At 38.0% G+C, this 16,495-nt stretch overlaps 1 protein-coding gene across 1 annotated transcript in view; it reads right to left on the bottom strand.

Annotated features, from left to right (window-relative positions):
• The window catches only part of Myh15 (myosin heavy chain 15), a 136,680-nt gene that overhangs the window by 48,796 nt on the left and 71,389 nt on the right, over nucleotides 1-16,495 (bottom strand). The window contains exons 25-29 of the mRNA XM_038346187.1: nucleotides 15,102-15,247; nucleotides 13,272-13,362; nucleotides 10,473-10,862; nucleotides 4,828-4,954; nucleotides 1,634-1,752 (exon numbers count right to left, since the gene is read on the bottom strand). Of these exons, the coding sequence (XP_038202115.1) occupies nucleotides 1,634-1,752; nucleotides 4,828-4,954; nucleotides 10,473-10,862; nucleotides 13,272-13,362; nucleotides 15,102-15,247 (873 nt within the window). The remainder of the gene's footprint in view (nucleotides 1-1,633; nucleotides 1,753-4,827; nucleotides 4,955-10,472; nucleotides 10,863-13,271; nucleotides 13,363-15,101; nucleotides 15,248-16,495) is intronic.

Below are 16,495 nucleotides of genomic sequence, written 5' to 3'. Positions count from 1 at the left end.
CTCAGTCACATATCCCCAGATGGCAAGTGAGGAGCAGCAATACCCAATGGTGTTGAAAGAATAAGAATAGAAGTAGAAAGGAAATGCCCGAGATTTATGAGGTAACACTAAACAAAAATATTCAAATTTGGAGAATTTTCTAAAAAGCAGTGGGTAGGGGATATGCAACTAGATTATTTGTGGATTCTCAACAGTCTTAGAAAAGACAACAAGCACCAGGTTCTAAGAGTTCTGAAAAGACCCCCAAATAGTTGTGACCAACAGAAGTCCACACCATGATATTATGCAAAACTAAGTTAGAAATCCAAGTCAAAGAGAGAATTATAAAACTAGAAAAGCTGTACTAATCCCCATGTAAGAGAACTCCAATTAGACTAACAGTAGACTCCGAGAAGAAACTTTACAAGCCAGGAGGAAGTGGAAGGATAATAAAGTTCTGAGGGGAAAATATTCTTGAACAGTGAAAGAGAAATTAAGGCAACCCAGGGTAATACAAAGGGGAGAGGACTCATCATTGTGAGACTGGTTTCAGAAGAAACACAGAGAACTAAAGGAGAAATGCAACTCCACACAAAAGAACGATTAAATACCATAATGGAAGCACCTATATACTGTTGGACACTGTTTGGTCTGGATAAGACATGACTCTTGCCGTCTCAGAACAGAGCAGCTAGGGTCTCTTTCAGGAGTTTTCCCAAAGACTTGGACTTTTAACATTGGGTTGTAGAGGGAGAAGAAAGACCCATGGGCTCCCAAGGCTTAGGAGACTGACAAGGCTCACAAATCTCTCTGTAATAGTCTAACAAGGGCCCTCTCCTTCTCAAGTGTAAAGAAGATGGAAAGTTGACAAGGGGTGGGGGATTTGGTGTAGTGTAGCTGCCAGTATGTCACCCAGCAGGACTTCTCAATGGTGCAGTTTTTGGTGAGTGCTTCATGATATGGGACTCTTCTGGTGTGGCTGCCCAGGAGTCTCCCAGGGGCCTTTCTAGTGCTATCTCCCACTCACCCCTGTTTCTCTAGGTAACCCTAATAAACTCTTTGGTCCACCATACTGGACCTGGAAGAAATCTTCGCTTTAATATGCTGATACCTTCTCTATCTGTGGTGAATAGTTGCTTTTTACTTCTCCCCAAGGGAAAAAAGGTGATATGGCACATGTGTGTATTCAAATTGAATGGTAATGCAAGTATATAAAAAATAAAAAGTATCAAACTTCATCACAATAGAAAACTACAAAAGTCAACCAAAGGAGAAACTGAAAGGAACAAAGAACAAAAACCAATCAGAAAACAACAAGAGTAAATTCTTACACATTGATGCAGTAAAACTTACTGGTAAATATACCCCTTCTTGGTGGATGATTACATGATTGGCCTTTGTTGACCTCAGGTCAAGCAAGAAGCATGGTAGAAACACACTTTTCTTGCCCTAAATCTGACAAACTGCAGATGGAATTTTAATAATAAAATTCCTTAGTTATCAGAGTTCTTTATGGTACAAGCAAGTGACTTCCCCATTTGAGTGCTTCCCTCTTCTCTTTTTCAAGAGAGGATCCTGAGGCTTACCACCAAGCATTGTTTTTATTTTTTTAAACATATACCATGTGACTGGTGAGAAATGATTGACACATTACCCTGGTCTCCTCCTCTAGCTGCCCTCTCAGTTCTTCAATTTGCCGAGTAAAGTTAATCTTCTCCCTGGAAAGTTGACTTATCAGAGCCTCCTTCTCTTCCAGTCTCTTTAAGAACTCACCTGGGGAGTTTCATAAAAATAAATTAATTATGATTCTTCTCAGTGATTGCCATTCCTGCTTATTAACTTTCAGTGTCATCACAAGGACTCCTACCCAAATACTGTTTTATATTTAGAGAAGGCCTGCACAGTCCCATACTGGCAAAACTAAAGCAATGAGCCTTTACCAGACACAGAAAGGAACCCTAAAAGAACCAATTTTTAGCAGTGAGTATGAGTTGATAACAGAATATGTCAGTTGCTTTATTTAGAACCTTCTGTGCTCTAGATACAGATAAGTTACTAATATAGATAGAAAAGTAGTTTAACTGTTATAGTTCAGTACTGGATTATTATGCCACTCCTTCTACAAAGGAAAAATCAGATCAATATATCAGTACTTAGCCCCAACTGTCTCCTTTCTAGTCATCTGGATGCCCCATGCACATGTCAATCTTAAAATGTCACATATACATTCTTACCCACCTACTACAAGTCAGAATTTTCACAGCATTGTCCTTGAGGTCACTCACTTAAGTGACATGATTTATTTATTTACTAAAAAGGACATTATAAAGAACTAGGAACCTCTATTTCTTCAGAAATGAAGTCCTGGATTCTAGTCATTGGCAATAGCTTATTTGGTTATGAATTTATGCAATTTTGAGGCTTCTTTATATAGATATGTCAATTAAATCATTTTTCATTGCTGGTCAATTAAGCCCTTACCCCTTCTCTTCTCCAGAAAGGTCAGGGTAGATCTAAAAGTACCCCATTCTGTGAATGTCTTGGTCTTTCTGGAGCCCCTGACATCAACCTCCTTATTAGCATACCAGTCTCCTAATTAGCATATCAGCCCCTCATTAGCATAAAAACCACTCAGCACACCAGAGATCCTAAGCATATTAAGAGCCATGTACCGAGAAACCCAGGAAGAAGGAATATATCTACATACATACATGTGTAATGAGTCCCAACATCTCAAAGCAAAACTCATATTTGCAGAAATATCTCTAACTGAAAGTTTTAAGGTTGTGATGCCATACACATATTTCCTAAATTCTCAGTTTGACTAAAAGCTTGAAGTGGCAAGCTTACATTGCTAATTTTGGAGAAAATATCTGCCAAATATATTGATCTGAATAAGCGTAGTTTGATACTCAATTGTCCTTTTAGTTAAGACACCATTCCCTTAAAAAGCCACTGGTAATTGGATGGCACACACTGCAATTCCAGGACTCAGGTACCTGAAGTAGGACATTCTCAAATTCAAGGTTAGCCTGGATGTACAGCAAAACCATGTGTTAAAAGTTTAAGACACTAGCTCAGGTTGAAACTTGAGACAATCAATCAGTTTCAGCATGAAATAGTTCTTTATACATATTTCTTGTTTTATCACACAAAACATTAAAGATGCATACTTAGAGTTGAGATTATGATATAGTTTAATTCTTTTGCAGGACATCCTAAAGCAGCAGAGTGCTGACCTTTTCCAACCAAGAAGCATGCCATTCAGACATGTTCAATCTCCCTCAGGATAGATATAAATATGGCTCAACACAAAACTCTAAACCTAAACTGTTGAGTAAGATTTTTTGCAGGATAATATATTTTGTATCTAGACTGTACAGTTCTTGAGCATGACCTTGGAAAAGTCACTATTGTGCTATACTGTCAAAAGATTGGACACGTCAATTGGATGATGGGATAATAGATTTGTAATTGTGAGTTACTGTTTTTAGACAAATATTGGTATTGATTGTTGTATATTGATACAAAGTTAAATTATATTGACTACTGTATGCATGCATGTTTCTACCTCTGTTTAAAACATTTTTATGTATTGATATATATTGTATTGATATATATATTGTATATATTTACCATATTGTATTGTATATTTGTACATTGTTTATATTTGGAGGTCATATTGTCCTCATTTATTGCACAGTTGTTTATTGTCTTAGTCTTTAAGTTAGATAGGTATTGAGAATTATATAGATTAATAGTCATCTATGTTTGTCATTTATAATTAGACTAATCAGGTTCGTTAGATACATAGAGATTATACTCAATATAGATAGATAATCTTCAACCTCTTCAAAGAGCTGTAGAAAATGGCCTTTAATTTAACTCAGAGTTCCATGGTATTGAGACACAATTGCTCCTGGCAACACCGATCTATTCCCGAAAGAATGTTGAGCACCAAAGACACTCCACCTGGAGCCTTTCTTCTTGGCAGAACTGGCCTTTAGGCAAAGAAATGCCCATACCTCAACCACTGACAGAGATACAGAGTATCCATAAATGGATAAAACAGGACTGTCATATCCTGCCAAGACAGGGTAAGATAGTTTTGAAAAGTATCTTGCCTTTGAAAATAGTATGTTAGGCCTTAGCCAAAGTTGCTTGCTTCAATGCTGTAAACGTGACCTTGGGTGATTGCCCAGGTAGCTAGTTGTCTCTGTGATTTGTTGCATGTTCTGGAAGTTGTTTAATTGCACTTCCTAATTACTCAGGTAACATTATCTCCCTTCTCAGATCTTCGATGGGGTTGAAGACTATATAAATGTAGTTACGTTCCTCTCATGACTTGGCCAAGTTATTTATTATACAAGACTTAAGCTAGTTGGAATAGGATATTTGTACTTATTGTATATAATTTCATAGTAGGTTTAGAACTCTCTTACTTAAACAAAAGGGGGAGATGTTGCAGGAGCTCCTTCCGCTCCTTCAGCCAATAGCCGCTGAGATACCAGCCCATTGGGGCGTGGTCTCTCTTTTTAAAAATGTGGCCACTTCCCTCCACTTGCTCTCTGGCTTCTGGCTCTGCTTCCAGCAACTAGGCTCCCTTCCTGATTGCACAGAGGGCTGTTGGCTGGGACGGTGATCTGTAAGTTTTTTCCCCTTTAAATAAATAACCATTCTATCAATCATAACTCCAAACTGGTGTGGGATTGTTTGTGATTTATGCCTTCACACGTCTGCAAGGTAACCAGGCTTTAACCATGCCCACTGGTGTAAAGATACTTACCACCTCCGCTGTACCTCATGAGACTCTGGGATTACTCACAGGGGAGGCTCACACCTACTCACCGCTCTCACCCTGTAACTTCGTCTTCTGTGTTGTCAGGTCATTTACTAACTGAGTCACCTCATCCAGTTTTGTGTTTGCTTCATTCAGGCGCCTTTCGTACCCACTACAGAGTTTCTCAGTATTTGCCTGTGAGTTTCAAAAGAAGATTAGGGTTGCCAGAAAAAGTCCAGAATAAATTAACTACTTGGGAGGGTGGTGATGGTTTGCTCTTGGACCTGTATGAGTTCTTCTGCTTCTGGAGTAAAGGCCACGAGCAGCATTAGGAAAATATGTCTTTCTTCCTTTCTTTCTTCCTTTTCTTTCTTTCTTTCTTCCTTTCTTTCTTCCTTCCTTCCTTCCTTCCTTCTTTCTCTTTCTTTCTTTCTTTCTTTCTTTCTTTCTTTCTTTCTTTCTTTCTTTCTTTCTTTATTGTTTTTTTTTTTTGAGACAGGGTTTCTCTGTAGCTTCACAACCTGTCCTGAAACTAGCTCTTGTAGACCAGGCTGGCCTTGAATACATAGATATCCACCTGCCTCTCCCTCCCGAGTGCTGGGATTAAAACCATACACCACCACCTCCAGGCTCAGAAAATATATCTTTTAAATTAAGCAAGCACAACATATTCTAAGGCTAACACCTTGAAAAGAAAAACATCAAAGCTTTTCAGACTGAAATCCTACTCCCTGGCTCTTAGGAACCTCTCTAGAACTCTACAGTCTGCTAGAGAAGGAAGCATGTTAAATACCAATGTAGTGTCAGATATAATAATTTCATAATACTGTATTAAATAGTTAGCTTTCCCTTCCACTAAAATGTTTCTTGGGATAAATGTTCTGCTTAATCTCAGATCCATGGTGCCTAGAATAGTTTAAATATATTAAAGAAAGAAAAACAAAAAAGATGGGTAGAGAGGGGAAAGAAGTCTACAAGAATGAGCAGGGTTAACAGGAGAAACTACACAGATCTTAACTCCAATAGCTTAGCAAAAAAAAATCTACCCAAGAAACTGCACCTTCTGGTCAAGTGAGTTGAGGCTCAAAACAATTCTGCTAACATTTTGGTTTCAATCGTTAGCTTCTCTGAATCGGCTTTTCATGCTTGCTGAAGGGGATATATTAGCCTTCCTACTTCCCCCTGATTTCAGCAGCCAGTCTAATCACTAGATTCTTGACACACCTGAAAACTCATGTGAGTAATTTGACTCTCAAGGTTCTCAGAGAGGCGGAAATACAAGATACGAGAGGATGGCTACCTAAAAATTAATTGTAGCTTTCACTCTCATTATTTATATGAACAGAAATGATAAATTATGGGTGTGCTCTGTGGTTCTATACACTCTAAACTGTGGTTTTTGTGAAAGTCATCTATAAACTGTCTTTGGGTGCCTTCTCTCTTCCTTACTAATGACAGTGATTGTAAAAATAACCACAGCAGAAGCTAATGAACCTTTCCTAGGCTCTTTATATTATGTGTTAAATGTCAATTTCTGAAAAAAAGCCACATAAAGGCATTATCTCTCTAAAGAGAGGACACTGTAGAAATTAAATAAGGAGATGCAAGCACATACTCTCTGGCATTTGAGGAAACACTGAGAGCTAGTGAAAAGGTGAGAGACAGCAGTGAATAAACGAACAGGTTGTCATACAATACCACTATTATAATGGTGGCCATAGTGTTAATGTTAACTGCTAGGCGTGCTTAATTAATTAACAAACATCCTTTATACAATGAAAGAAAGATGCAACCATGATCCACATAACCATTTTTAGGTCACCCACAATTGCAAATCATACTTTGAATGTTGAATATGCTTGGTTCCTATCCAGCAACGATTCTGACCACCACAGCTGGCACGTATGTTTCTTTTCTCACACTAGTCCTCAGAAGTTGAAGGTGGCTTAGTTTTCTATAAGAAACCAGTATCCAAGAGACTTACTATCCTGACCACATAAGACAGAGAGTAAGTGTCAGATATGAAATTTGAGCTAAAATTGCCTGTGTGGATGTAATTAGAAAGGAAAAATATGAAATAAAACATAAAATATTACATTCTTAGACATCTATCACATGAAGGAGATGCTAAAGATTACCTGACAGATGCACTGGCTGACACACACTGTTCAAGTCCTGGGCCACTTAGAATGTACTACTATATTATATTACTATATAAACTATCATATTTTTTTTTTGGTTTTTCGAGACAGGGTTTCTCTGTGGCTTTGGAGCCTGTCCTGGAACTAGCTCTTGTAGACCAGGCTGGTCTCGAACTCACAGAGATCCGCCTGCCTCTGCCTCCCGAGTGCTGGGATTAAAGGCGTGCGCCACCACCGCCCGGCTCATATTTTAAATCTATGATGAGAAATGACACTAACCCATGGACTTATTGGATGTCTCTGCTAAAAATGAAGAACTAGGAAAAAGTAGATGCCAAGGACAGGAATGGCAAAGGAAACACCTCTTTCAAGAGGAGGTTGTGGGTTTGAATTTATGTGTACTGATTTGCGGAAAGTGAGATAGTACTGGGCTTGCTTTTAAGAATTGTATAGAGGGTTGTTAAGATGCACTTATGTTCATAACTTAGGGTGTATTGTGTTACATATTTGTCTGAAAAGAATGAAAAATGATGGGTATCTATAATGCCTCTCACTGGAAAAAAGGGAGAAAATGAGCCACAGAGTGGCAGGATTTTAGGAGTCTTCCATGTGATGACACCTTGCTGAGCTGAACATACTTGCAAGCTATCAACCTACCTGGGGAGACAGAAAAGTAATGTTTCCTTTAGGCATAGCTTCACAGGGTGTGTGTCTACAAGTGCTAGCAACTGTAGAGTATTTCTAATCAATAAAGCACCTCATAAACAAGACATGTGGATATTTATCTAAAAGTTGCCTATGTAGGAATATAGCTTGCAAAGAACTGTAACTGCAAAAAACCTTTAATTTAAGCCTAACGATAAATATTAAATTTTGATATGGGAGAAGAGGAAATTAATGAGACACACATTCATCTTAATTGTCTTTCTTAAGATGACTAAATATGACACATCCCAAAAAATGCAGAAAAACAACTGTGAGAATTTCTGTCACTTCTAAATTGCCCAGGGGCTCTCTATCAAAATACTTTTCATTTGAAAATGCCTTAACTTCCATTGAACACTGACATTCTTACCATTATAACTTGCGAAAAGGTAAAATTAACAACAAATAAAAGCTCAGTATAGTATTTATGCTTTTAAAAATGAGAGCACAATTTAAGTTTTTATTGTGTGCATGTGTGTATGTGTATGTGTGTGTACATACACATGCACACAGGCACGTTGAGCACACACAGGCACAACTGCCACAGAGCTCACATGGACATCAGAAGACAACTTGTTGAAGTCAGTTTTCTTCTGCCAGTATGTGTCAACTGTAGAGAGATTGAACTTGGGTCGTCAGGCAGCAAGCACCTTTACCTACTGAGTTATCTTGTCAGTTCACAGAGTCAATTTTTAGTATCAAAGCTTTTTTAAAGCAACAAAAAAGGCCGTTATTGTGTACACACATGCATATAATTAGGAGATGAACCTAGTCTCTGCTGTCTAAACGTGTTGTTTTGGGCAAAAGGCATATGCTGGCAACCTTACAGATTGCACAAGTCACTGCAAATATAAACAAAATAAGCCTCAGTTTCTGCTTTAGAGACACTTTCCTTTGAGTTAAAAGACTCTGAAATGTAAGAATAAATATCTCAAAAGTGCTATAATAATTCTAGAGCAGGTAAAATTTTAAGACAGAAAAAACAAATATTTCAGAGAAGAGAATTAGCATAGAAAAACCTGATAGATAGCGGGTGTAGTGGCACACACGTTTTATCCCAGTAGTTGGGAGGCCGAGGCAAGTGAATCTGTGAGTTCAAGGCCAGCATGGTCTACATGGTGAATTAGTGAGTTACATGAGATCCTGTCTCAAAAAAAGTAGCAAGAAATGAATAAACAAATAAAAGGACAGGTGTGTGTGTGTGTGTGTGTGTGTGTGTGTGTGTGTGAGAGAGAGAGAGAGAGAGAGAGAGAGAGGGAGAGAGAGACAGAGAGAGAGACACAGAGAGAGAGACACAGAGAGAGAGAGAGAGAGACAGAGAGAGAGAGACAGAGAGAGCTTATGGAAAAGTAGATATTTGGTGAAAGACATTTTAATTTGAATGAAAATGAACTAAAGGAGTGGAATCTAGAACTGGTGGCAACAGAATCTGAACCTGATGGTGGGTTATCTTGAAGGCAGACATTTGGAGTTCATAATTCCATAAATTCATACCTTAGAGAACTATAATATAGGTAATATAATATAGGGATATATTGGATTAATGAAATATTAGAAACAAAAAAAGATAACTTAGGAAACCACTTAGCAGTCCAGTTGCTAAGTGATGAGACCAATTAGAAAATGGGGGAGGAAATAAGAAATACAATGAAGAATTGACCTGCTTCGATAAGGAAATGGAAAACAAAGAACAGGGAAAAAGGCAAGTGATGGAGGCTTAGAGCCTTACTGGTTGGAAAAACTGGTGCCAGGGACAGAAATACACAAAGGAAATAACGTACTGCAGGTGACCATGGTGGCTTTGCTTTTATATATGCTACTTGTTGAAAGTGAGCTCATTACTGATTTCTGCAAGAATAACTTAAGTAAACACTTTCAGGAAAGTCTGGGGAAGTAAAGACAGGTTGCTGGGATAAAAAGAAAGAGCAAGAGATAGGCTGTATACTGACCCCACGGGGGTGAGAGGGAGGGTAGCATAGACGCTTTATTGCAAGTTGAATTTTCAAAATAGCTATTTAATTTCTCAGCAGCTTCCAAAGACGAACAAAGAAATTCTCTTGTTTACATATTTGCTAGTTTTCAGTAACCATCTATGCTCATGAATGTAAGCATATTTCACTGTTTAACCGACTGGAACAGCAAGTAGTACATGAGCCTCGCACTTGGTACTCCGTTTAGCACAAGGTCAGAATATGAAAACCTCAAGTGCCAAGAAGTTCAAAGAAGAGGCCTATGATGTCTGGTGGACTTCAAGACTTACTGCACAAAGATGTTCCAAGTGCCTACTGCCTACATGCCAATGCTCGTCTCACCTGCTGACCCATGTGTGGCTCAAACCAACACTTCAACAGGCTCTCTTTGATGACATGAACATATTATTAATTATCTAGGTTCATAAAGTACAAGAAGTATGAGGATGTAGTTATATCTACCTTAAATTTAAAGTATGTTTTGAAGAGCTTTGAAGTTCAGACAGAACTACAGATGATCTGTTGTATCAGCGAATTTCAATTCTCCACTATTGTAAAACACAAGAGTCACCAGGCAGGGAGACCACCATGACTTCAAAATTGTTGCAATTTCAAAGCCCTTCTTAGCTACAGAGTTTGTGCAGTCCACCCTGGGCAATTTAATGAGACCCTGTCTTGAAATTTAGAAAATGTCAAGATGACTGGGGCTATAACTCTGCAGTACAGTACTTGCTTCACATGTGAAAGGCAAGGTTCAGTCCCTGTAATATTACAGAGGAAACTCTTGCCCCTTCCATTAGCAAACATTTCTAGTTATCCTTCTGAATTTTCTGTGCCTTCCCCTCCCCTGACACTTCCATGTTCAGATATCTATAAGGAAAGTTTGGAAATGTCTACCTTTGCTCTGGCCATCTGCTCAACACGGATCAGGAGGTCATCCACTTGTAGCTTCAGACCACTCTTTTCTTGCTCTAGCACCTGCCTCACCTTCTGTAAATGTTCTACCTGGCCGGCAAGCTCAGCAAGATTCTCTGCATGTCTCTTTTTCAAAGAGGCAGAGGTTGCTTCAAAGTGTCTCGTGGTCTCTTCCATGTCATGGCGAAGCTTTTGAAATCTTGCCGCCTGTTGCTTGGTTATCTCCATCTGAGCCAAACTGGTCCCCCCGGCCTCTTCCAGCCTCTCCTTCAAATCTTCTAAGTCTTGAGTGAGGTCAACTCTCTCTCTTTCTACCTTGGCTCTGGTGGTCCTTTCATTTTCCAGTTCCTCTTTCAAATTTAATATGTGAGCCTGGAGGAATAAATAATTTCAACTTGTAATAATTACTTGTGATATACTTCCATAGGCAACAAAGTGATTACATTAATTTTGTCTCAACTTAGAAAGCAAAGATATTTTCCATTCCTATTGTATAACTAAAGGAAGCTGAACACCAAGAAATTAAACAATTTTTCTCCAAAGCAATACCAAGAAACATAAGTGCAATTTTCAATTCTTCTAGATCCCCAGTCCTACATTGTAGAGAGTATCATTAAATTATACAAAGAGAGAGATTCTTAGTTGAGTTTCCTCTTTTCAAAAAAGGACCTCTTTCATATGCTAAGAACAATTTTTATAGGGAGCTTATAGAAATATAGCATAGTGACATATATATATATATATATATATATATATATATATATATATATAAAATTCTTTCAGGGATTTGTTAACTATCTCAATAATTACAGACTCTAAAAAAACTGATGATAGAATCAATACCCATTCAAGCAACTTGCACTTAAGAAGCAACATCTATTTGTCCAACAACAGATGGAAACAGAGGAAGAGAACCACACCGGAGCACTGGACTGAGCTCCCAAGGTCCAGTTGAAGAGTGGAAGGAGTGAGAGTATGAGCAAGGAGGTCAAGATCATGAGACAGTTTGCCTGAGCTAATGGGAGCTCACCAACTCCAACTGGACTGTGAGTGAACGAGCATGAAACCAAACTAGTCCCTCTGAATGTGGTTGACAGTTGGGGCAGACTGAGGGGCCTTTGACAGTGGCACTGGGATTTGTCTCTACTGCATGTACTGGTTTTTCTCTATTGGATGTATACCTTGCTCAACCTAGATGTCGTAGGAAGGGCCTTGGAATTGCCACAGGTCAAGGTGCCTTGTCCTCTTTTAGGATTGGAGGGGGGGTTGTGGGGAGGTAGTGGGAGGAGGGAAGGGAGTGTGAATTTGGATTGGTATTTTTTTAAAGTAATAAAGTAAAAAAGAAAAGAAAAGAAAAGAAAAGAAAAGAAAGAAATGACATCTACTCAACCCTACACACATGGCAAGCAAAGTTGGTCACCTGGTTTCTTAGTCTTCAGACTCCAAGTAGTAGGTTTGCAGCAGTGAATTAGAATTGGTGGAAGAATGGGAACTACTGAAGTGAATAGTCATCTGGGATACCATTACAGGAAGGAGTATTAGCCAAGGGGAAGTATTGATGGAACACTTAGAGCTCCATACACTCCAGTGAAGAGGGAACAAGCCCTGGAAACCTCTAGAGAGTCATTGTATTCAGGGCTGCCAGGCCAGAGATATTCACTAACCTTGTAAAGAAATAGACACAGGTTAGGAGAGAAGGGAAGAAAAGGAAAGACTGCTTAGAAAATGTTTTCCTTTACATTAAATAAAATGGCTTAGAGAAAGCTATTTCTCTAGGCCATGCCAGCTAAGTAGTCCACCAGTTTTGTTTGCAAGGTATCCCAGGGCAACTACTTCTAAAATTTAATTTTTATCCACAAGTAAATGTGGTCTCTGACAACTAATTGTTGAATCTGAAATATTTACCATTTCTCAAATAATACTATGCTTGCCTCAAAATCCTTAGAAGCATTTCTTTTTAAATAATCCTTACAGTCATTAAGGCACATTTTTTGGAAAAATTGAGAGTTTTGTTCTATTTTGGGTAAAGTCAAGTGTCATTTGAAGATATATCTAGAAAATATAATGCTTGGTGTTTAATGTGGTTTCTAAAAATAAAGCACATTCACAAGAAATGAGACTGCTTTCCTTCTTGGGCTTAAAATATCCCAGAAGATAAGCACCAAAAGGAGGCATTATTGAGATGTTAGTGTGACATAAAAGACATCTATACAAACACACCACATATGCATATGTGTATAGCCATAACTACTTTTAATTGCCTTATAACATGGAGATGTAGTATAAAATAACCACTTAGTCTGAAACTTTGAAATTGCTATCCATTATCAAATAATGCTTTGGGTTTATGAATAGTTATAGAATCTGTTGAATTTTAAATTAATTGCTTTCCAACCATAAAAGTTAAACACTAAACTAATGACCCAGTGGGTCACGTACTATTCTTCCCACATAAACATATCGTTGAATTTAATAATTTGAGCTCAAAGCTGTCAAGATTAATGTGTTAAAAATTATGTGCTCAGGATTTCCTAAAAGGCCTAGTCCATAGCAAAAGTTCAAAGAACAAGTTACTTGGTATTATTCTCATGAGAAGGAAATTTAAGCTTAAGAGGTAATTATCCCTCCGGGGTCACAAAGTTGTGGGAGGCCATTTACCTTCTTAACTGCTGCTTTTTACTCCTGCTGTCTACAGCTGGCTAAGGGTATGGGTTATGGGAGTGCCAACCATTATTCATGGGTCTAAACACTGGTACACAGAGTTATCTAAAAACTGAATACCTGAAGCTCCTTCACCATCATCTGAAGCTGAGATACCAAGTTCTTCTCAGTCTCCACTTTTGAGTTCATCTGACCCATTTCAAATTCTTTCCTATTTAGGAAAATGTGACAAAGGTAATGTGTCAGAATAATAACATATATTCAAATACTTTAAAATTGTAGAATAGCATATAAATTCTTGCTGTAAAAATACAATCATTATATTTGTATCTGATGACTATTACATAATCCCTGACATCTTTCTATAAATCAAAAATCACGTTTGGTATGCATCCTTCTACTTCTAAATTTTTTTTCTAAGTATTCACAAATGTGTTGTGTGTGAGAGGGGATATGTAAAATAGTAGGGATAGTTTTCTTTTTTATTTTTTATTTTTGGTTTTTCGAGACAGGGTTTCCCTGTAGTTTCTAGAACCTGTCCTGGAACTAGCTCTTGTAGACCAGGCTGGCCTCGAACTCAGAGATCCGCCTGCCTCTGCCTCCCGAGTGCTGGGATTAAAGGCGTGCGCCACCGCCGCCCGGCTAGTTTTATTTTCTTTACTGTAGAATCTATCATATTGTAGGAATAGATGTATGTATAGATATATAATGTTACTTGACCCATATGATAATAAAAGGGGCATGCTTATACATGGTTCCACATAGAGTTTACTTTACACTCAGCTTGTGGCACATACTCAGTATTTTCTAACTCTAGCCTACAGCCTGCAAAGGCATGGAGTATAATCTTCTTTTTGCCAAACTGACTATGAAGGGAGCCTTGTCAGCAGTTTCTACCATACTGTTTCCTTGCATTCTTTAGGTGACCACAGACACATGTGAAGTGTAACAAATTAGGAGTAAATTAATCAACCATCACCAAGAGCATGTTTTAGGCCAACATGCGCATACAAGCAAAGTCAGAAACCCAAAGCTGTTCACGTGATAAACCAGGGATCCAAACTTTAATATGTTCTCAGTTTTGACCTTGTATTTGGATTTTACTTTTGTTTCACTTATTTGGTAGAAGTGTTATTTAAAAAAAACTCTAGAAGACAAAAGATATAAATTGTTAAAATACATCTCACCAGTCAGCAGAATTAGACAGAAAATCATCTTCCAGTCAGTTCCATAGGGTACAAAGAATTCAAAGGAACTGATGAAAACTTTCCACAGTTTTTATCATTTCATATATTCTGATTTTAAGAGTTAATGTTTATATAGTCTACAAAGATACCCAACATAAATATTAATGCACCTCTGACTAACAAAGAAAACATTATTACGTGATCATACAGCTTCCCAGGCTTCGTGTCACAGTAAGGTTTTTGCTGTGTTTATGTTGCCATTGGTCTTATAACAAGTAAAAGAAGTAGACTACTTTTTATAGACTCATATTTTCATAAATCACCTCTCCTATGCCTTACTACTTCCAAAATTTTCACCTTCTACATGGATGCTTTCTGCTATACCCTCTAGATTGTGTCTTTATTTTTTCAACTGTTTAATAGAGTCCATCAGATTTAAAATATCCCTTTGCCAAGCTTCTAGTCACCGCCTTGCATCTTGAACTATCTAGCTCTGGCCTAGAAATCTGATCCTAAATAAAACAAGAACACTGCTCCTCCGAGTCTTAAGATTTTCCCAGAATCCTCTTGTGCTTATTCTACAGATACTTTTCCTTCTGTTGGGTTGCCTGATTCGGCCTCAAAGTGATGGTGTTTGTCTTATCTTATTAAACAGAATATTTTGTATAAGAATAAGAATCTATTTTCAATAATAAAGTAAAATAAAGTCTTTACTCTAAAAAAATATTTTCCCAGAATCCCATGGCCACTGAAAGGCACTTACTTCCGCAGCTGTTCTGCCAACTGCCATCTGCTGCTCTCCAGGTTCTCAGTATGCTCCTGGTTCATCTTTAGCTCCCCCTCCAGCTTGAGCTTCTCCCTCTCACACTTCATTCTGGCTTTTCTCTCCCGTTCAAGGGCGCCTTCCAACTGGAAATAAAAAGACTGTTTACCCAAAGAAAAGTCAGAGTTTATACCTTATTGAAGGTATCGACATTAAATACTTTCTGGAAAAAGAAAAGTCTGAGAACATTCTGTCAATGGGACATAGAAGCATTTTAGGGCCCACAATAGGACTCAGCAGGCAAAGGTACTTGCCAACAAGTCTGCAGACCTGAGTTGGAGCCCCAGGATCCATGTGCTGGAAGGAAAGAATCAACTCTCATTAAGTTGTAATCTGACTTCTCCATGATTGAAATGTATAACCCCCCTCCACAGTAAATAAATCAAACAGTGGACATCACTTTAAAGTTTAAAGAGTTAAATAAAAATTACATGCATCAGTAGGTTACCAAAAAATCAATGATACATAAATGTTTTATGAATTATAAATGATAATATCTGTTTTAGAGTGGCAAAAAATAGTGAGTGGCAAGTTGTCCATTTGATCACTTCCTGGGAAAGTTGCTCACCTCTCACCTGGCAGCTCCTTTCCTGAGTGGAGAAGTCCCATTTTCTCATTGGTGTTTCTTCAAAACACACATTCTGCTTTCTAGAACTACAGTATGTGACCAGTCTCTGTGTACTCAGCCATGAAAATCTACAGCCTCCTGGGACTCATATGGAATTATATTTTGCCCCCCTTTAAACTTCTCACCTTCCTCCAGTCCACTTGTCATATTCTGATATTTTACCAACCTTCTCACAACATTTCAACTGTCTCTGGGATCATGGTGATAACAGTGACACACAAGTTGGTTTAGTAGGAAGCTAGGAAACAAAATACTATCCTCTGTTTATTGGTAGGTTCACTTTTTAATAATTTCCCATAACTAGTAAAATATAAAAAATTCAAGTTATGTTTAAAGAGTTATTTCTCAAAGGTATGTATAAAAACTAGAAATATATGAACTATCAGAGTTATAAAATGGAGGCATGTGTCCCCTAGAATATGATGAAATCCTGAACTCCAAAGTGATAGCATTAGGAGTTAGGTCCTTTGGGATACATAGGTCAAGAGGACAGAGCTCTGATAGAAAAAATTACAAATATAGTTCCTTATTGCTGCCACCATGTCAGGACAAGGCTATAAAATGTCACTTCTGAACAATAGAATATGTCTTCACGAGATGCCATATCTGCTTGTGTTTTGATTAAGGAGTGCCTAATCTCCAGAACTGTGGGAAGTTAATCTCTGTTGTTGATGAGCCTGAAGTCCATGCACGTTTGCTAGAGCAA

Source organism: Arvicola amphibius, chromosome 10 (genome assembly GCF_903992535.2).
Source record: "Arvicola amphibius chromosome 10, mArvAmp1.2, whole genome shotgun sequence".
Classification (NCBI taxonomy): domain Eukaryota; kingdom Metazoa; phylum Chordata; class Mammalia; order Rodentia; family Cricetidae; genus Arvicola; species Arvicola amphibius.
The sequence above is the reverse complement of the archived record's forward strand: the minus strand, read 5'-3'. Positions and strand labels throughout refer to the sequence as shown.